Here is a 22,818-nt window from a genome sequence, read left to right on the forward strand (position 1 = left end):
GGACCTCCGGCCTCCATTACAGATGATCGGATCCTCACGGCAGTGCTGCGGGCGATCCGATCATCTATTTTAACATGCGCATTGCCGCAGATGCCGTGATCTGTATTGATCACGGCATCTGGGGAGTTAATGGCAGACATCCGCGCGATTGCGGATGTCGGCAATTACCGGCGGGTCCCCGGCTGCTGATAGCAGCCGGGACCTGCAGAGTATGACGCGAGCACCGCTCCGATGCTCGCGGTCATACACAGGACGTAAATGTATGTCCTGGTGCGCTAAGTACCACCACACTAGAACGTACATTTACGTCCGTGGTTGTTAAGGGGTTAAAGGAAATCTGTCCTTAGTGTCACCTGCACCAACTGTCTGTACGAACAGGTAGTGCAGGTGACACTGATGACAACGGTACTTACCTTGTCCCAATCCGTGCAGGGGATCTCCGGTAATCTCCTCTGTTAGCTTCAGCTCCAGGCCCGGCTTGGGGCACAGGCGGAGCTTACTGACGTCACTGCTGCTGTTCTCTAGCAGCGGGACCCAGCAGAGAGCAGCAGCGGCTTGGGGCATGGGCGGAGCTAAGTGATGTCACCGCTGCTGCTCTCTGCTGGGTCCTGTTAGAGAGCAGCAGTGGTGACGTCACTTAGCTCCGCCTGTGCCCCAAGCTGGGCCCGGAGCTGAAGCTAACAGAGGGGTGATACTACCGTACCGTTGACGGTATTGACAGGTAAGTGCAGGTGGCACTGGTGACAGATACTGCAGGGGTGTTACTGGGGTCTGTATTATGCAGGGGGGGGGGTGTTATTCTGAGGTCTGTGATATGCTGGGGTCTTTATTTTGCAGGGGGGTAATACTGGGGTCTGCATCATTATGCAGGGGGGGGGGGGGGATTATGGTTCCAAGACCCATAACTTTTTTTTTTTTTTCTAACTTTTATTAGGGCTTATTGTTTTGCAGGACAAGTTGTACTTTTCATTGGCTCATTTTATTTTATCATATAATCATAGAAGGAAACAAAGTCTTCTCCCCCCTTCACACAGCGTGGCTCTGATATCGGATGGACCAGGTGCACAGGGCGTCGATGAATGATTAGGTTGTTGCAATATTTTTTATTCCTCCCCCATTTTTTGTATATGTTTTTTACATGGATAAATAAAGCTTCCAAGTTTTATCATACGGTATTGGACTGGAGTGCCGGTTTTTCCCCTGGAGGAAAGGATTTTTCTTTATTATATAATGTTTTAGAGAGCCAGAAAAAAATATATCTAAGGCAAAATGACATTTTGTGGGGCAGTAATTTTTTGGAGTTCACAATATGGTAAATCCGACATGCTAACTTTATTCTATGGTTCAGTACAATTCCAACTTCAAACTTTATTTATTTTTGTCTAATGGTAAAAAAAAAATAATAATAATAATAAAATAAAAAAATAGAAAGCTTGAAAAAGAAAAAAAGTTTGTTCAATGATAACTTTTTACTAATGCTAACTACATTTTTTATTACGTTTTTTCTGGGACATGATGTGACCAAAAATCGATTAATCTGCGCTCGATTGCTAAGGGAGGCCAAAAGCAGCCTTCAGCAATCACCGAGCCAGGGAAGCAGAAGAGCAGAGGTAAGTCCCCGGCTTCCCTAGCTACACATCATCTCCCCTCAGTTACATCACTAGGGGTGGTGGGACCACTAGACACCATTTAATGTTTAAATGCCTTAATCTGTATATATCACTGTATTTAACCATTTAAATGGCGGACATCAGATCAATCCCTGATGTCCATCATTACGGACAGATGTCAGCTGCTGTTAGCAGGGGGCATCTCCTGGTTATGACACAGGCCTGCCAGCCCACCCGACCCATAATGTACATGTAGGGCATGGGTTGGAAAGGAGTTATAACCCCCAAAACATAAAAAAAAAGACATACCGTATTTATCAGCGTATAACACGCACCCTCATTTTAACAGGGAAATTTGAGTTAAAAAAATTTAATAAATTACTTTGAAGCTCTGAACTTAATGCAACATGATCTGCCTTCCCCTTTGTGCCACATCATTCCTCCCCCTTCATCAGCCCTTGTGCCACAACATGCCTCCCATCTCCCTGTGGCTCATCATTTACCCTGTGCCTCATTTGCCCCTGTGATCAGTGATCCCCCTGTGCCTCAACCTAATTTGCCTCATTATTCCCCCTGTGCCTCTGTGATTCCCCTCCTGTGTGCCCCATCATTCCCCCCAGCTTATAGCCTTATCATTTTTCTCCCCTGCTTTTTTTTAAAAGCTTTAGGCTGCGGTTCTTCCGGGACTTGTTGGCCAGTAAAGCATTGAAAGCATGCCGAGTGACGATCCCTCCCGGCTCCTCTTCTGCGCAGCGTAAGGGACGTCATTAGTCATTCCCTGCAGCCACAGTGGGTGAAAGTGGCCGTAGCGCCAGTGACGTCCCTTACGCTGCGCAGAAGAGGAGCCGGCAGGAATCGTCACTCGGCATGCTTTCAATGCTTTACTGCCTATGCGGCCAGGTGAGGTAAAATAAAATGTTAAAAAAGCAGGGGAGAAAAGCTGAGGAGAAAGGGGGAGAGCAATGATAGGTGTCAATGGTGCTGCAGCAGTCGCGGCCGGGCTGCTGATCTTTTAACAAGCAGTCGGCGCTGTGGCCACTTTCAATCAGTGACTGGCGGATTTATCAGCGTATAACACGCAGGCGGGGTTTTTGCCTGTTATTTTAGCTTTAAAAGTGCATGTTAAACGCCGATAAATACGGTATGTTGATATGTTAGTCACTGTCTACTAGCAGGTAAGTTCACCTTCAGCTTCACTATTTAATCTTCCATAAATCCAGCTTAAGGACATTGGACGTAAATGTGCATTCTCATGCGCTGGTACTTATCGCACCAGGACGTATCTTCCATGGAGGGGATGTATTTCACTAGATATAAAATGAGAAAGCCAGGCAGCCAAGTTACTGGGAGCAGTAGTCTACTGCCATTGCCAGGGGGGAGAAAATGGCCTGAAGAGTCTGAAGGTGTATTCTTATGAACCTACTCCCCTGAATAGTCTGGATAACACTGGCCCTGATTTATCATAATGTTTGAGAGGAAAAACTGAAGAGATCTTCCCATAGTGACCAATCACAGCTTAGCTTTCACTTTATGATAGGAAACCTGAGCTGTGATTGGAAGCTGTCTCCAGTTTTTCTTTCACACGTTCTAATAATTTTTTTTCTTTCAAAGACAGCACCCTCCGTTTCTCCCCTTTGGGTGGGGTATTACAACTTGGCACCATTCACTTCAAAGGAACTGAGCCGCAGAACCACACCCAAACTGGAGACAAACAGGGAGAGGTCTTTGAAAGAAAAAATACCTGTTTTTTATTTCTGGAATACCCCTTTAATTCAGTATCCATCCTAGGCAACAGATCTTCAACTGGATTGCAGTTTCTGAATTCAGTAAGTTCAGGGGTGTAACAAGGTCCAAAACAATGAACAATACAGTAAAGGAAGTCAGAGAAAAAGGTCCTGACACAAATGGGTTGACAAAAGCACAAAGTGAGGAGCACAATATAGCAAACCGAGAAACAAAACAATGTCAGACAGGCCGGATCAAACTGGGATAGCTTGTAGTGCAAATACAGAAGACATAAGAATGGTCAGGTCACAATAGCCAAGGGTCAATATACACAAGGAAGATCAAGCTAGGAACAGAACAAAGGCTAGTACAGAGAGATCAAACACAAGCAAGGACAGAACAGTCTAGCTGGGTATTTATATGCACCTGGGAAGGGCGAGGAGGCTTAGACCAGATGCGATTGACCCAGGGTTGTCACAGCAATGCATAATGCTTCAGCCAAACACTATATAACTTAACCCTTCTGCCAGAACCAGGTTGAGTAATTACCCTTATAGGAGAGGCAATAGGACCCTCAATAACACAGGTGCCAGGTTATCCCATCAGATGAAACATAAGTGCCCTCCAGATCTCCAGAATTCCCTGTATCCCCATCCCCATCAACTGGCTTAGATTCAGAAACCAAATCCACATTATCTTTACCAGACACATTAGTACCCCCCCCCCCCCACACACTCCCAAAGCAATCGCATCCGTCTTCACAGAAACCTGTCATGGGTATTTACCATATATAACATGTGGCAAGGTGTTATTTGTGGTACAATCTTCTTCCTTACTCTCCCCGTGAGACATTCCTGCCCTCAGAAATGGTGAGGATATGAAGTTAGACAGTGTCCCTGCTGGCCCTGTAAGTAGTCCATTGAGCAGGGAACTATACTTACCTAGTCCCGTCTTCTCTGGCTGTCATTATGCCCCTTCCCTCATGCCCCTTGACAGCCTTAAGCTTTCAATCACACTGAAAGGATGTGAATTACAGCTGGAGAAGACGGGACTAGGTAAGTATAGCTTCCTGCCAAGAGGGCGACTTAAGAGGCCAGCGGGAGAGACTTTTTAACTTCATAGCCTCACCATCCCTGAGGGCAGAAATGTCTTCCAGGGATGGTGAGGAAGATTTTACCATACATAACGTGTTGCCAAGCATTATACAGTGGTCCCTCAAGTTACAATATTAATTGGTTCCAGGAAGACCATTGTATGTTGAAACCATTGTATGTGGAGACCATAACTCTATGGAAACCTGGTAATTGGTTCTTAAGCCACCAAAATGTCATCCAAAAATACGAAAAAGTGAGGATTAAACAAAGTATATATAAAGCAAGTCCTTATATATAAAAGTAATAAAGATCTGCTGGGAGCTGTAATCACTGTCTCTGTAGAGGACAGGAGCTTCTTCAGGGTCCTGTACAGTACACACAGGGTCCTAAAAAAGTAAAATGGAGCCGCCCTCACCTGGTGTCCAAAGGAGCAGGTAACCCTGGTACAGGTAAAGAGTACAGAACATGTAATACCTCCCTGTACTGTAGGGAGGTGCTACCAGACACCAGTCAGTGCATACACTTCAGTAATACAGGGGTTTCACCAGTGAATGCCCATTCTGATTGGCCGGTTCTTCCAGCCATTGACATGTTTCACAGATCTGGACTGTCTGTAGCATTGTATGTTGAGTCTGGTTTCAAGTTACAATGGTCCAGAGAAGACCATTGTATGTTGAGGCCATTGTAAGTTGAGGGATCACTGTATATGGTAAATTCTCATAACAGATTCCTTTAATGTTGGTAGCTACAGAACATACCTGTGCGCCCAAGTGACCTCCATGATGACTGCTTGGATGTGGACACTTGGTGCAGGACCTGATAAAATGGCCGTTCTCTCTACAGTAGTAGCACAATCCCTTGTTCTTGCATATCCTCTTGCTCTCCTCCAGGGTCAAGGTGGTACCAATCTGCATGGGTTCCACTTCGTTCACATGAAGTGAACAGACAAAAAAGAAGGAGCAGACAGAGGAGAAGGGCTGGAAGTCATGGAAAATTCTTGTCTGCGTTCCGCAGTCGTCTATCCAGGTGGATGGCTAATGTCATGTCCTGGTCAGGAGGGAGATATTTTGGGGAAGATTCTAGGAGAATTTTATTTTGTTAAAATTGATTATAGTTCATTATATGTTAAAGGGGTACTCCCGTGGAAAACTTATTTTTTTTAAATCAACTGGTACCAGAAAGTTAAACAGATTTGTAAATCACTTCTATTAAAAAACCTTAATTCTTCCAGTACTTTTTAGGGGCTGTATACTAAAGAGAAATCCAAAAAAGAAATGCATTTCCTCTGATGTCATGACCACAGTGCTCTCTGCTGACCTCTGCTGTCCATTTTAGGAACTGTCCAGAGCAGCATATGTTTGCTATGGGGATTTTCTCCTACTCTGGACAGTTTCTAAAATGGCCAGCAGAGGCCAGCAGAGAGCACTGTGGTCATGACATCAGAGGAAATGCATTTCTTTTTTTGATTTCTCTTTAGTATACAGCCCCTAAAAAGGACTGGAATGATTAAGATTTTTTAATAGAAGTGATTTACAAATCTGTTTAACTTTCTGGCACCAGTTGAAAAAAAAAAAAAAAAAAAGGGTTTCCACGGGAGTAGCCCTTTAAAACTGTTGTGCAGGACTGCTTATAAGACCACTTCCAATGGCTTCATGTCACTTCTAAAAGGGGTACTCCACCCCAAGACATCTTATCCACTATCCAAAGAATAGGGGATAAGATGTCTGATCGCGGGGGTCCCGCTGCTGTGGACCCCCGTGATCTTGGCTGCGGCATCACAGACATCCGGTGTATGGAGCGAACTTCGCTCCGTGTCGGATGACTGGCGATGCGGAGGCTCTTGACGTCACGGCCATGCCCCCTCAATGCAAGTCTATGGGAGGGGGCGTGACGGCAGTCACGCCCCCTCCCATAGACTTGCATTGAGGGTGTGTGGCTGTGACATCACAAGCCTCCAGCGATGCACCCGACGTTCTAAACGAACTCCGGGTGCAGCAGGGTGAACCTTTGTATAGGGGATAAGATGTCTAGGGCAGGAGTACCCCTTTAAGAGCAGGCAAGCATGCATGTCCACACTGTCATATATCCACACACACCAGCAATATCACACCAACACAAGCATATAGAATAAAGTACGATGATTTTGTCGTTCATTAAAAAATAAACATATTTAATGATTAAATCATATCCTGAAACACTTAACTATCAGAAGGAATGAAGGGATTTCATCTGGGTGTTACAGTAAGAAACTTAAAGGAGAACCATAATCAAAATACCATTTGTAATATGCAAAAATTAAATATATTTGAACCTTGCAATCTATTCTGATCACGAGGAAGAGCATCAGAACCAGATATCAAACACAATTAAAAAATAGGTAAATTTCAAATAAATTGCAAAGTTTATTCAAATTTAAATATAGTCGACATTTTTTTTTTTTTTTTTAAATATTGTATTTTTCTTTAAAGTGGACCTGTCTCTCGCACACAGCAGGAAGCAGCCATTTTATGGGCCGATCCTTTATATTCACTACTGACATCCCAGGGCGGTGGGGGGCACTTGGTGCCTCGCGCCTCTGTGAGGTATGCGACAGCTTCACTTTATGCTTCCAGGAGGCAAGAACAAAATAACAATAAGATCTATTATTTTTTTTTTTACCTTCCATCTTTCTGTACAAAATAACAGTAGAAAAACACAATTTATTCCTCAAGAGGAAAAAAAAAAAAAAAAAAAAAGATATTAGCTCCAACCACAAAAGAATTATTTAATAGCAACCTTTTTTTTTTTTGTTTGATACAAAATAGCAATAAAACATTCCAGCAATATACAGAACACTGCACAGCTAGTGCAAACTTTACAGGCTTGTGTGTATGCGTGTGTTGAGTAGTTGTGTATGATGCTGGGCTGCACCTCTGCCTGCAGTGAACATGTGGATTTGGATGTGGAGGTGACTGTTCTCTCCGGATAATTCAAGTTCTTATCAAGAGGCAGGAAAACATCATCGATTCGCTCCCCTGGTTCCTGGCAGTTCCGTTTTTAGGGGGTCATCTAACCTTAGCACCCTCCTGCAATATTTACAACACATGCTGCAGTAGCTTTTTACTTTGGCTTTGCCAAGTTTTACAGGATATCTATCAGCAGGTACCTTTTTAATATTCATTACGTGGCTTTATGCCCTGTAGACAAAGCTAAGAGGGGTTCCTATAGAGTTGATGCAAGGTAGATACAGTTATGCGGAGCACCGCTGGTATAGCGTCACAAAAGTCCCCTCTTGTGCCGTACTCTGGTCAGACCTCGGTTCACACTGGACTTGAGGTGGTGCGATCCGTAATGCACATTAACGCAATGTAAATATGTTCATAGAGAAAAAGATGCACTCACCAAGTCTCGTGGAAAATGACTTCTATTTATTGAAGTGCAGGAACAAACAAAATCCTTGCAGTCAGTGATGGGAGTGGGCACAGGATGCTGCAGACGTCTAAGGTTATGTTCACACTACGGAATTCCCGCAGAATTCCGCGGTGTGAACGTAACATTAGTGTGAATGGGTCTCTGCTGCTGAAATTGTTCAGCGCAAAGAAAGAACATGTTCATTCTTTGTACGGAAGTCCGCAAGCACTGCATAGCCGTCAATGGTGACGGCGCAGTGCCGCGCGGTCCTACCGCCACCGCCGGCTGCCAGTCTGAATCTCCACTGAATTCAGCGAGCGGAGATTCTGTTCACACACTGTAGTTTGAACATACCCTAAAGGTGTGACAGCTGTTTCACCCGCGCACGCAGGCTTCGTCAGACCACCGGTTTCACCCGCGCACGCGGGCTTTGTCAGACCACCTGTTTCACCCGTGACCACCGGTCTGACGAAGCCCGCGTGCGCTGGTGAAACAGCTGTCACACCTTTAGACGTCTGCAGCGTCCTGCACCTACTCCCATCACTGGCTGCAAGGGTCTTGTGATTCAAGACTCAAGTTCTTATCAAGAGGCCTGAAAACATCAATGATTCGCTCCACCAGTCTGACAAAGCCTGCATGCGCAGGTGAAACAGCTGTCACACCTTTAGATGTCTGCAGCGTCCTGCACCTACTCCCATCACTGGCTGCAAGGGTCTTGAGATTCAAGACTCAAATTCTTATCAAGAGGCCTGAAAACATCAATGATTCGATCCACCGGTCTGACAAAGCCTGCATGCGCGGGTGAAACAGCTGTCACACCTTTAGACGTCTGCAGCGTCCTGCACCTACTCCCATCACTGGCTGCAAGGGTCTTGAGATTCAAGACTCAAGTTCTTATCAAGAGGCCTGAAAACATCAATGATTCGATCCACCGGTCTGACAAAGCCTGCATGCGCGGATGAAACAGCTGTTACACCTTTAGACGTCTGCAGCGTCCTGCACCTACTCCCATCACTGGCTGCAAGGGTCTTGAGATTCAAGACTCAAGTTCTTATCAAGAGGCCTGAAAACATCAATGATTCGATCCACCGGTCTGACGAAGCCCGCATGCGCGGGTGAAACAGCTGTCACACCTTTAGACGTCTGCAGCTTCCTGCACCTACTCCCATCACTGGCTGCAAGGGTCTTGTGATTCAAGACTCAATTTCTTATCAAAAGGCCTGAAAACATCAATGATTCGCTCCACCGGTCTGACAAAGCCTGCATGCGCGGGTGAAACAGCTGTCACACCTTTAGACGTCTGTAGCGTCCTGCACCTACTCCCATCACTGGCTGCAAGGGTTTTGTTTGTTCTTGCACTGCAATAAATAGAAGTAATTTTCTACGAGATGTGGTTCCTATAGAGCATTATTCTTCTCCACCAGGATCGGAATACTGTAATGGGCGCTCAACCCAGGATCCAGAACAGAAATGTTTCTCCAAAGAAAGTAGCTGACTGCCTGGCAAAAAAGGCAGCTGCTTTCATAGAAATCCTATGTTTTATTTCTATACAGGGAAAATAAGTATTGGAGAAGCAATTTCAAAGATGGCAACCAATATGGCTGCACTTCCTTTTGTCACTTTTACAAAAAAAATGGCCACAGCAACAAAACATAAAACTACTAATGACCCTTTAAAGGGGTACTCCGCTGGAAATTTTTTTTTTTTTTTTTAAATCAACTGGTGCCAGAAAGTTAAACAGATTTGTAAATTACTTCTATTAAATATTCTTAATCCATCCAGTACTTATTAGCGGCTGTATACTACAGCGGAAATTCATTTCTTTTTGGATTTATTTTCTGTCACGACCACAGTGCTCTCTGCTGACACCTCTGTCCATGTCAGGAACTGTCCAGAGCAGGAGAAAATCCCCATAGCAAACATATGCTGCTCTGGAAATTTCCTAAAATAGACAGAGGTATCAGCAGTGAGCACTGTATTCAGACTGAAAAGACTTCCAAAAAGAAAAGAATTTCCTCTGTAGTATACAGCTGCTAATAAGTACTGGGAGGATTAAGAATTTTTAATAGAAGTCATTTACAAATCTGTTTTACTTTCTGGCACCGGTTGATTTAAAAAAAATAAAAAAAAATTTTTCCACCGGAGTACCCCTTTAAGGAAATAATATGTCATGGAAAACTTTGGCAACTATTCTAACTGATTCAGTAGTATATGGTTGATGTTATGATTTGGGTGGAAACTCCCCTTTAAATTGTTTGTATCAATCTGTAACCAACCCCCAAAATATAGCTTAGGGTGCCGTGATCACACACCTCTTTACTGTTGCTTGATACGCCCTTTTTTTCCGAGGATATGAAGGTTTATAATTTGACAATTCAGGGAATCAGTCAGATGGCGGGAACTTAATTTTGATAATGGGAGTGAATATCAGGTGATGGGTGTGATTATTCCATCAGGGGGTGTATATCAGGCATACATGCCCCTCATTGTTAAAAAAGTTACACTTCCAACTGTATATTCCTGCCCATCATTCCCATTATAAAAATTTAAGAGGTTGTCAAGCTAAAGAAAGAAAGAACCTGTTTATGGTGTTAAAAGTATAAAAAAGCAACTTACTAAAATAATGTTATTAGCCATAGGGCACAGATATTCTATGTGTGCTGAGCTGTCTAACTTGTAGCTGCCCTGCTCCCCCTGTCTGCTTGGGATGAGACCAGTGATGTTAAATGGGGGAGCTCATAATACTGCTCATTAGATTTATGACTCTTTAGATAGTACAGCAGTGAGCCTGTTCTTAGGGTAACTACTGTAACTGAGAAAGGCTTACTGCTGCTTTAACTAAGGAGTCAAAATCAAATGAGCAGTAATGCAAGTTTCTCTCTTCACATCACTGGTCATGTCCTGAGCCAACAGGAGAGCAGATGGGGAGCTCTCTGCATTAATAGTCTGTGACGTGACATCACAGCTACAAGCCAGACAGCTCAGTTCATAGGGAGGGTCTGTGTACTATGGCTTATAACATTATATTAGTAAGTTACTTTATTATATTTTTTGACACCATACACAGATTGTTTTGTTTTGCTGGAGATACCTGAAAGGGGTACTCCACCCCTTAAAGGGGTACTCCACCCCTAAACATCTTACCCCTATCCAAAGGATAGGGGATAAGATGTCTGATTGCGGTGGGGACCCCCGCAATATAGCATGCGGCACCCACCTGTTTCTGCTCCGGAGGCGCTGGAGGGTCTAGGTCCCGACCACGGGAACGGAAGATCGTGACGTCACGACTCCGCCCCCTGTGATGTCACACCCGCCCCCTCAATGCAAGTCTATGGGAGGGGGCGTGATTGCTGTCACGCCCCCTCCCATAGACTTGCATTGAGGGGGTGGGGTGTGACGTCACACGGGGGCGGAGTTGTGACATCACGATCTTCTGTTCCCATGGTCGGGACCCAGACCCTCCAGCGCTTCCGGAGCAGAAACAGGTGGGTGCCGCATGCTATATTGCGCGATCAGACATCTTATCCCCTATCCTTTGGATAGGGGATAAGATGTCTGGGGTGGAGTACCCCTTTAAGTTCAAACCCATCTGACATTTCCCTGAATTGTCAGAAAAATTATAAAAGCCTTCATATCTCAGGAAGAGGTGGGTCTTTCAAGAAACTGTAAAAAGGTGTGTGTTTGGGTGTTGTTGTTCTTGGGTTGGGAGTGGAGTTTTTGTCTGTGTGTAATTTGTTGTTTACTAAAACTTGTTAAAACCTAATAAAAACTATCTGATTAAAAAACATCAGGCACCCTGAGCTATTTAATGACAGTAACATCTAATTTTAAGGGTTGGCCACAAGCCATTTTAATGGTTGCTACACAGTTTTATTGTGCTGTCAACACTAGATACAACAAAAGCCATGGTACATGGCATTATAGGGAGTATACATCTTCCATAGTAACCTGGTGTTGCCTCTATAGCACTGCTTTGAATCTCAACAAATTCCAATTTTGTGGAATTTGTTGAGATTTTGGTGGTTTGGTGTCTTTGAATCAAATGTGCCAAACCCGCCTGAAGAGTTCCAAATTTGTTTAAACAAGGACTATAGGTATCGACTATGTTATTCCTATGAAGATGGCATTAGTAATACGATTAATATTATTTATAACACCCAGTGTGAGCAACCTAATAACCACAAGGTGGTGGGCACCAAAACTTACTTTTGGCAATCCTGTAAACATTTCCCTGACTTCTGTTGGACAGCCAAAAAAAAAACAAAAAAAACAACTAATGCAACTCACAAAAGGCACATTGAGTCACACAGCCCCCCTGCACCAGGAAATAGTTGTATATTAACATTACATAGAAGCAATATATGTAGTAAAATACAGAGGGTCTTATGTAATTTAATAAATTAAAATAATTGAAATGTGGGATTCCCCCTCGAAGGCTCTGAGGCAGAGGGGAAGGGAAATAGATTGTCATTATAATGTGCATTGGGATAACGCCAACTGGCAATTGATGGGTACAATTCTGAAAATTCCCTATTGGTAATGCTCATGTCTTACAAAGTGGCTTCCAAAAATGACATGTTTAGAGTGAAGATGGAAGTTATTGTGCAGATTGCTATATAGTCTTGTTTGGTTAAGTTCTGGAGGTGCTTACTGTGCATTAAAACTCGTCATAGTATGTAAGGGTCTAAAGATAGAAAAGGCTGGGTTTGCCCGCATTAAAAATGGGCATTAGGCTGACTTTTGCTCCCCATTTGTAGTACTCTGCACTGTATACATTTACCTGAAAGACATACAGAAATAATTTCAACTCTAAATCTGGCTACAAGCAAACTAGAGAATAGACCCAGACTACATGGCAACTTTTATCACCAAATAAACATGGCAAGAAAATTGGTCAACAAAAAGTTGCAGCTAACGGCACATTTTCTTCAGTGAGACACTATGGCACAATAGTTGCATTTAGTAGAAGCCAATGGAAAATGACCTGTCATGCAGCAACCACAAAGGTAGCTAAACCTTTACACTGAGACTTCAGCATGATGACATGAAAGGGTTGGGTCAGATTTGGAAAAATGGGTCTACCGTACTTATTTTTGTAGCTATAGAGTCACTTTTATCCAAAGGTATTCCGCTCAGCAATTCACTATTTTCCAGTGTCATACAACTGGTAAGTAGCTAGTGACCCTGGTAAATTCTGATTTCCCTGCATCTAAAATTGTCATGCTCTCATTTTGGATTGCTACTTCTTACATTAAGCCAAATTCAGCAAATTAAATATAATGGTAGAATCTCTAATGTATAAGCCGAATTATCACTAAAGAGCAAGAAACAAATTCAAAAACGTGGTGATGCCCTTGCCAGTGCTTAAAGGTGTACTCCACCCCTAGAAATGTTATCCCCTATCCAAAGGATAGGGGATAAGATGTCTGATCGTGGGGGTCCCACCTCTGGGGACCCCTGCAATATAGCATGCAGCACCCACCTGTATCTGCTTCCGGCAGGAATGGAAGATCGTGACATCACGACTCCGCCCCCGTGTGACGTCACGCCATGCCCCCTCGATGTAAGTCTATGGGAGGGGGCGTGACAGCTGTCACGCCCCCTCCCATAGGCTTGCATTGAGGGGGCAGAGCGTGACGTCACACAGGGGCAGAGCCGTGACGTCACAATGCTCCGGCCTCGTGATCGACAGTAACCAGACCCAGAGCGAACACGACTGATTTTAACGGGGTGCGGCATGCATGATCACGGGGGTCCCCAGCGGCGGGACCCCTGCGATCAGGCATCTTGGATAGGGGATAAGATGTCTAAGCGCCGGAGTACCCCTTTAAATGTTTTAACGAAAATTGTGAATCTAACTGGCTTCTGTTTGCAACATTGCTATTCTTATTGGCATCTGTTTCTGTTCATGACCTGCCTCTCCTAAACCCAATTGATTTGTTTTTCTTAGTATAAAGTGTACATACTGTCTTCTAACAAGAGAGACTGCCTACTAGTGAGACCACATTTCATGAATGAGGTTTATCTCATTTATCATCTCATCTAGTTAGACCTCATCTGATGACCTGCAATACCTTCCAGTCATTGAAATGAATGGCGTGCACAGCACGTGTATGGCCATCGATCCATCCATTCTCTATGGGGCTGATAAACATTGGTGAGTGTTCAAGAACACTTTTGTCCCCATTCTCCTTACTGCTGGAGGTCCCAGTAGGATAGGGATGGTGAATAGGGGATAATGTCATGAGATGGAAATACCTCTTTAACTGCATTTAAAGTAGATGTTTTAGGTTTTTACTAGAATTAGGCTTGCAATGATGCTTTTATATAATCTACAGGTTTTAAAGAACCTTTTTGGATAGTTTACCGATGGATGATAGTTCTTCACTACCCTACTGATCTATACTCTTACTAACCCACCAGTCCCTGGAAAAAAGATAAAATCCCAAGCCAGTACACAATCACTGCTCAATAGAATTGTTCCCAACTTGTGACAAATGTGCCTCACAATGATTGTCTTTTCAAGTCAAACATCTCTAAAAAGAAACAAATAATTTCGGGTTGTGACCCATTTTGTATGAAATCCAGGCACTCCTTTGTTATCCCATTAAATTATTCATGTGATTCACGGTGACCATGTCCATCCCATTACATGCCTAAACTGCAAGTCAACACAGGATAAATCCACCCATGAAATGATGTTCCCAAGCTAAAAGAATGACTGAAATTCACTGTATATAAATATTAAAGGAAAAACAAGATTTTTACCTAAAATAACCTGTTGAAAACTATCAGTAGACAGTCTCTACTCCCCCCTGGGCAACATGTAAGAACACTGAAACAAGTCAACATTCGGCTTCATGGTAATAGATGTCGCTATTGATGGTCATTCATTTCTTTCCTATCTTCAGGGAACAGTGTTTATGACATATCAACAGGCAATTTTAAGTACTGTATTAACAACAATATTATTCTGTAGCTTCGAGAAAATTAAAAAATTAACCTTAAAAACCTCTTGGATGTATACCTAGAAATTATGAAATGGTTTCCATTTTGTGTCTCCTCTCCCAGTATAATTCTAGTATAAATTAGCCTTATAGATTGATATCCCTGCAATTGTTTAACCCTATCCTTCTCAAGGTGACAGTGTCTTTCTTCCAAAAACAGCTATACAAAAGTCACAGCTATTGACTTCCATGTATACATTACTTTTAGGCTTCACGTTTACTTTTCTATAGCTGTTTTAGTTGAACTTTTTTCTTCAGTACGGCTATTCTTTTTGTCATTGGTATAAACATGGATTGGAGAGGAATATACACCCAAGAACAAGCTCAGGTAGGTATAAGGACACCATTGAGGGAGCACAGTTGATTCCATCAGAATTATCTCAGCCATTGTCCAGCCTCTTCCACCAAACATGGCTTGATCCACCATGAGCTGAACCACCTCAAACAGCAATATCCTTTACACTGAGATGGTCTGAATTCTAGATGAACCTCAGCATTGCGGTTGTAGATACAGAAGTGCTAGTTATATGGAAACGTGTGTTGCTTTCCCATACCTTAATATTTCATTCATCTTTTCTTTTTTGACTCTGTACAACCAAGTTTTGGTCCACATGCCAACCTTGCTTACAGAATTTACAGTATGGAGGTGTCGTTCCACAGAAAACCAAAGTTCACTACCATGAATCCATGAATATAATGCTATGGGTAAAGTCATTTTGTCTGTGTATTTATGTTTTTTTTGGCATAAATATCCCTATATCATGAATGTTTCAACAGAAACTTACTCCTTGGCCAATATTAGTTGCCATTTCTATTGGATAGAAAATTAAACTCCATTATATCAAAGATTAGATGATGTTACATGAAACCTGAAACTCAATGGAGTCTCTGAAGGACGCTCAGAGGTAACGGTCCTCAAGACCTTTGCGTGATGTAAGAGTCTTGTCGAGACTTCATGGCACAAGTCATTGACTTGAATGAATCTGAGTGTAAAAAGATTACCCTGTTTCCCTTGTAACCCAAGTGAGATAACACTGTATAGATTTCAGTTCGAGAGTTGCATCATATGTAAGTGCATGACCAACATTTATATCCAGTCTGCCCCCTCTGCAAAAAACTATAGGTGGCATACAGTGATCAAAGGCTAGAATATACATTGGTTTCGGTGTGACCTTAAGCTCATTTTTGGTCTTCTGTGGAATTTCACTTCAAGCCTGTAATACATAACATTTTATAACATAGACATTTTTTCATCAGAACCACCTGTTCTTAATTCAATTCCCTCCTGCCTCTTTTTGGTAGGTCATTGCCTCTGCTGCCATATCCTGTCTGAAATACACATCTCCTGGGTCAGTTGTATGACATGCCCACTCACAAAGATTGGCGCAGATCCTGCCATATAAATATGCTGGCTCTCAGGAGATTGAAAACTAAACATTACACTTTCCTCCTTGCACCCTGTTCTCTTCCTCTCACCGCACCGCTTTATGCTTCCCCCCGCAACAGCCACAGTGTTCCCCGCACCAGTGGCACGCCCGTAATGGGAGGTAGCAGCACATGCAGGGGACCACAAGAGACAAGGCCACCAGGGCAGCCCAGCGTATACAGAAATGGGGGTGCCCTGGGTCACAGGAGCAGGGGTCCGAATACTCGCCCTCTGAGTCTGACATGCAGTGGTATAGTAAGCTTTCAGCACACCACATGCAGGAAAGTTGGTAGACACAACGCCCTATAGGGTCTGGAGCGTCCTGACACTGCCCTCTGCCATTCTCTTCACTGCTAAACACGTCCCTGCAATAGACGCAACGGGCGGTGGCTGTGTCCTCCTCCCCAGATATATGAGAGTGTTCCTTAGACTTAGGAGAAGGGGTGCCATGAATCCTGCAAGAAGGGGAGGCCCTAGGGTCCTTTAACTGACCCTCACTTTCTGATGTAGATGAGGCCACAGCTCCTGGAAAGTGCCTGTCCTTGGCTTTGCTCCCGGTGGCTTTTTGGAAGTGAACTCTCAAGTCAGACTTGGGCTGTTCAGGCTGCTGTAGAGCTGCACGGCGATAGTCTTCATATCCCTTTGACACCCAAAGATCTTTGCATGGGTTGATGCTCTCAAGTTCTTCTTCGTCATGGAAGGATAGACGCTTTAAAGGCTGTGACTGAATGTAGATGTGAACACATGTTAGTCAGACGGAACACTTCTTATCTGCCTTATATTCCTATCAATGAACATGATCAAAGAGTTAAGGATCACAGGCTTTTGCCCAAGCTTTGACATATAGACTATAGAGGTTTCCAAAAGTGGCCAATGCAGCAGCTGTCTCCATGCCTTACTTAATCTATGTTCACACAGTATTCAGTTAATGTACGAGGAATACTCCCAACCATACCCCAACCACATCTAAAGGCAGCATGCTTGGTAAGGAGTTAAATGGAAATATCCTCGCGTATATGCTACAAGTAGAGTACAAACATAACCTGATATATTTAGGCTTGAATGTAGACTGATAATTGACAAGGATATATACCTGTGTGGTTGGACTGACTGATGGACCGGTGGTAAACCCAAATTCTTCAGAGACAGGTGATCTCACGTAGCAGCTAGAGGACGACTCACTGGTGACTATGGTGATGTGTTTTGGTAACATTTCCTTTCGGCTGTTAGAAGAAGATTCACTATCTGTGTGAAGCTAAGAATATGAAAAGTAAAAAAATATATATCAATACAGTAATATACAGAAGAAAATATAGTACATCTAAGGTGTACACAAAAGGAGTTGTCTGCTCAGAACAATTCACTTAAGGGCTCTCTTGATGATAGGCAAATAACACAGTGCCCTGTTGGGACCCCCCAGCATTTGTAGAAACATATGTTATATTCCTATACTATTAGGCTGTAAACTGTGTGGGAACCACAGCAAGAGTTAAATTCCAAGACTAAATGTACAGAATACCAATTTAATTCAATAGGCTGTCTGTGTGATGCATGAACATGCCAAGTCCTCCAAAGCAACAGACACTCTTTGTAGACTCTTCCTACTGTGGCTATTACATGAGGGTTGATACAGGTATCAGGAATACCAAGAAGGTATGGGTTACATGTCTAATAAAGGGCATTGTTTATTACTGGACATGGTTAGGTTTCATTGGAAATAATGAAGAAAGAGTTAGAATAGGTAGAGGTTTGGATGTAGACTTACTGGCATGACATCCTCCAAAGCCTGAGCTTCATCTCGAGAGGCAGAGGATGATGATGAGGATGTAGAATGTGACAACGACCCTAAAAAGAAGAAGTGATCTTAAGATTGTGGACTAAAGTATAATCACATACAATAATTCATATCCTAAAACAATAAATGTTTTGGCCAAATATGTTGATTAACCCCTTAAGGACCAACACAAGTAAACCTGTCCGCCCCTGAAAGACCAGGCCTGTTTTTTTTAAATCAGAGATTTGGTAACTCTGGTAACGTTTTGCCAGTCACGATAATTCTGACATAGTTTTTTTTGTCCTTCATGTACATAGTAAAACTAAGCCAATATCATTTGTATTTTTTTTACAAAGCAAAAAATCAAGAAATGTTGTAAAAAAAATTAAGATTTTTCGCTATTTTAACCATTGCAATAGGTTGCAAATATTTATACTTTCTGACCAAATAGTTTATGAAACATATACTTTCAGATGTCTACTTTATTTTGAACTATACCAAAGGAAAGAAAAGACTAGCAACTATATGGTGCTGGACACCAAAAACATTTTTCATAAACCACACATACCATACAAAAGGATATCTTTATTACAACATACAAAGAAGAAAAAGATATACAGACATTTCAAATCAATTAAAATCCCATAGATTCCAGATGGAGGAATCTAATCCTACTTCATCCACCCCATGCTGGGTAAATCACCCACTAAAAGGGAGGAGGAGAACCCAGCCACAAAGATGTCAGATAATGAATAAATGATAACACAGACCTCAATGCCGCAGAAATAATATAATCAAAGCAATGGATAAAAGTATTTAAATCCACAATCACACTAAAGTAACATGGCATAACATCGCAATAGGCGAGGCTTCCACTATCAAGTGTCAGCTGACTGGCATTCACACACTGACATATGAATACCGTGTGCAACTAGCAAGTCACAGTGAGTGCCAGTCATAAAGTGCATGTGGCATGAAGAGTATGGCTATCCCTGGCTAGTCAATGTGCAGTGGTCAGGGTGTCCTCATCCAAACACGGGGGCAGCAGACCCCACGCGTTCCAACTACGGAGGGAAGAGCAATAATGTTGCCAGCCTGTCACCTGAGTTTACTGGCAGATTCACAACCACCATCATTACAACCACAGACCATATACTGTACCATATATATATATATATATATATATATATACACACACACACATACATATCTAGCAAGGATTTCTTTTTATTGCCACACGTCACCCAAGTGGTATTATGTGATGTCATAGGCAGTGAGGAGACTGGACAGGCACTGTTGGGAGACTATTACAAGCTCTCGACACGATAATGGGACCCAAGTGAATCATAGACTGCGGCGCAGAGTTCATATAAAATATAGAATCCAATACAAGTCCAAAACACAAGAAAACTGAACGATAGAGCACTCACCAGTCATAAATAAATAACTGTACTTTATTCAAGCTTCAGTAGTAACATAGCAACGATACACCCGATTCAGGCAGGGAGAGAAAATGGCCGAAGCAGCAAGCAGGAGCGCAGCAAAGGCAGGACAGACTATTACACATTAGTGACCCTTCATTTTTAACTTTATGACCGAGCCCCATTTTTCAAATCTGACCTGTGTCTCTTTAAGTGGTAATAACCTTGCTTTTTCAAAGTGCAGTGATTCTGAGATTCTTTTTTGTGACAATTTTAACTTTATATTTGTGGTAAATTTTTCATGTTACAGGAAGCTTTTTTTGTGGAAAAACTCCAAAATATTGTGAAAATTTGACTTATTAACACTGACACATTTCTTTTTAATGGCGTTCACTGTGGAGTAAAAATGATGTTATCTTTATTCTGTGGCTCGGTACAATTACAGTGGTCCCTCAACATACGATGGTGATCCGTTCCAAATGGACCATCGCTTGTTGAAACCATCGTATGTTGAGGGATCCGTGCAATGGAAAGTATAGGACAGTGGTCTACAACCTGCAGACCTCCAGATGTTGCAAAACTACAACACCCAGCATGCCCGGACAGCCAACGGCTGTCCGGGCATGCTGGGAGTTGTAGTTTTGCAACATCTGGAGGTCCGCAGGTTGAAGACCACTGGTATTGGAGGTTATGCTCACGTATCTCCGCCACTCCGGACCGTCACCGCTCGTCACCGCTGCCCTGGATGTCGCCGTCCATCGCTGTCGCCGCGTCCCCGAGGTGTCCCCGACGCTCCGGCAAGGCCTCTGCTTCCCCAGCATCCTCGCTCTCTGTCGCCGCCATCACGTCGCTGCGCACCCCGCTCCTATTGGATGACGGGACGGCGTGCGCAGCGACGTGATGACGATGATGGAGAGCGCAGACGATGCAGGGGATCCCGAAGAGGACGCGCCGGAGCCCCGAGGACAGGTGAGTGATCGTCAGCGGACCACATGGGGCACCGTAAACGGTTATCCGGTGGCAGCTGAAGCAGTCTGCGCTGCAGGATAGCCGTTTATGCGATGGCCCCGACATACAAAAGCATCGTATGTTGATGCTGCCTTCAACATGTGATGGCCTCTGAGAGTGATCGTATGCTGAAATGATCGTATGTCGGGGCCATCGTAGGTCGGGGGGTCACTGTATAGCGATACCCAATTCATATTGCTTTTTATGTTCTTTCCTTTTCATAACAAAATCCTTTTTTTTTCTTCCTCTTTTTGTGTAGCGATGTTCCGTCAGCCATAATTTCATTTTTCATCCGACTGCATTGTGAGAGGGCTTATTTCTTTGTGGGACAAATTGTACTTTTAATTTACCTACTTTATTTTATTATATAATATAATGTATTATGAAGCCAGAAAAAACTATATGTAGGGCAAAATTGCAAAAAAATATGAAATTGCACAATTTTTTGGGGCAATAATTTTTTACGACTTCACAATACTACAAAACTAACATGCTAACTTTATTCTATGGGTCAGTACGATTCCAATGATACCAAACCTAGATTACTTTTGTTTTGAGCTGTTAGGGTTTATTCTTTGCTCCGTGAGCTGTAATTTTTAATGGTACCACTTTTGTGTAATTCTGGCTTTTTGAGCACTTTTTATTCAATTTTTTTCTGGGATATCATCATAAATCATCAATTTTGGCATTTGGAATTTATTTAAGTTTACTCTGTTCATCACGTGGGTTAATAAACATTATATTTTCACAGCTGTTTTTAACCTACTAACCCCAGCATGTCCTCACTGTCAGGGCGTGCTGGGAGTTGTAGTTTTTCTAATGCGAGGAAGCCACAGGTTGGGGACTGCTTTGTTAGGATACAGAAATCCCTAACCTATGACTCCCCAGCTGTTGCAAAACTACAACCCCCAGAATCTCCTCACTGTCAAGGCATGCTGGCAGTTGTAGTTTTGCTAATGCTAGAAAGCCACAGGTTGTGGACTGCTTTGTTAGGATACAGCAATCCCCAACGTATTACTCCCCAGCTGTCTTAAAACTACAACCCCCAGCATGTCCACACTGTCAGGGCATGCTGGGAGTTGTAGTTTTTCTAATGCTGGGAAGCAGTTCTGTGGAGCACTCCTTCTGTCTGCACTCCACAGTCTGTCTGCAGTGAGGAGATGCTGTTCTCCTGCTCTCTGTGCCGAGCCGGAAAGGCTAAAATCTTCTGAGACCATGTCTATGCGCGGAGGTCAGGAGAACAGCGGGGCTGACAGGCGCCAGAACCTTCATGTCACTTTCCAGAAGCTACCATGGTCTTAAAGCAGCGGTGACAAGTGAAAAAAAAAAAAACACCGGTAGCCTGAGACCCGGAGCTATGAGCCTGAGACCCTGAGCTACAGCCCTGTTAGACCCCCCCAAGCAACGCCCCTGCATAAGTGAACAGTTCAATAGTAACATACTTACTACATGGGCACACATGTTATGTCAATGGAGCAGCTGCAGAAGGGTAGATGACTGTCACTGCTTAACTTTGAAAGGATGAAACGACTGGATAATAATCAACACTGCAAATTCCACCTCAAAATCAGTGTAGAATCTGCCGTGCAGGGTTGGGTGTAGATATTCATGCAGATTTTTAAAGCTTCTATTTATTTACATGGGAGACTCCATGCCCAAAAGTTTACAACAGTGACATGTTACTTTCCCCCCCCCCCCCCCCCCCCAAGATTTTTTAGCATCTAGTTGAATTCCCCATTAAAATCAATGGAAGGTGGTTTTTGAAAATGTGTTCACGCGGGCGTGGATTCCCCATTAATCTGTGCAGATTTTGCCCTTTCATGTTTATTCTTTTTTCCATAATGGCAGGCTTTGGCCAAGTATATGGACATCTATCTTTTGTGTGACTTTATATTTATCTATCATGTAGAATACAGTCAAAGCAAGGCTGCAATGTCTAGGGCAATGATCCTGAGATGATGGAGAGAACTAAATATCTCCTGCACCAAGCACCCGAGCAACCAATGCCCAAGCAAAAATTCTCCCCCCCCCCCCCTCCACTCCACCCTGTCCCACAGCCCTGATTTATTTAGCATCTTATGCCATATTACAGTGGGGTTTATTACAAACCTTCTACCAGTTCCTCCATAGCAGCCTGTACACTCCTTTCAAATGTGACTGCATCCGCCGGGCTTTGGAAGGTCAGGCCAAACTTGTTCTCTTCTACTTTCCAGTGATGGAAGATGGGATTGGCTTTATTGTAGACGAGACCCTTTTTCAGGACGCACTCTAAGATGGTCTGTGGAGGAAATGTGAACAAGTGTTTACCCACTGGTATCATACATAGCATTGATAAACATGTTAGCCCATTCTATCAACCAAAA

At 43.2% G+C, this 22,818-nt stretch overlaps 1 protein-coding gene across 4 annotated transcripts in view; it reads right to left on the reverse strand.

Moving 5' to 3' along the window:
• Positions 1–13,449: 13,449 nt before the first annotated feature.
• The window catches only part of LOC130291408 (sprouty-related, EVH1 domain-containing protein 2-like), a 61,043-nt gene continuing 51,674 nt past the window's right edge, over positions 13,450–22,818 (reverse strand). For all 4 annotated transcript variants that reach the window (XM_056540121.1, XM_056540119.1, XM_056540122.1 and 1 more), the window contains exons 3-6: positions 22,565–22,733; positions 18,018–18,097; positions 17,346–17,507; positions 13,450–16,976 (exon numbers count right to left, since the gene is read on the reverse strand). In XM_056540121.1, the coding sequence (XP_056396096.1) occupies positions 16,299–16,976; positions 17,346–17,507; positions 18,018–18,097; positions 22,565–22,733 (1,089 nt within the window). In that variant the 3' untranslated portion in view covers positions 13,450–16,298. The remainder of the gene's footprint in view (positions 16,977–17,345; positions 17,508–18,017; positions 18,098–22,564; positions 22,734–22,818) is intronic.

This window comes from Hyla sarda, chromosome 9 (genome assembly GCF_029499605.1).
Source record: "Hyla sarda isolate aHylSar1 chromosome 9, aHylSar1.hap1, whole genome shotgun sequence".
In the NCBI taxonomy this organism is placed as follows: Eukaryota; Metazoa; Chordata; class Amphibia; order Anura; family Hylidae; genus Hyla; species Hyla sarda.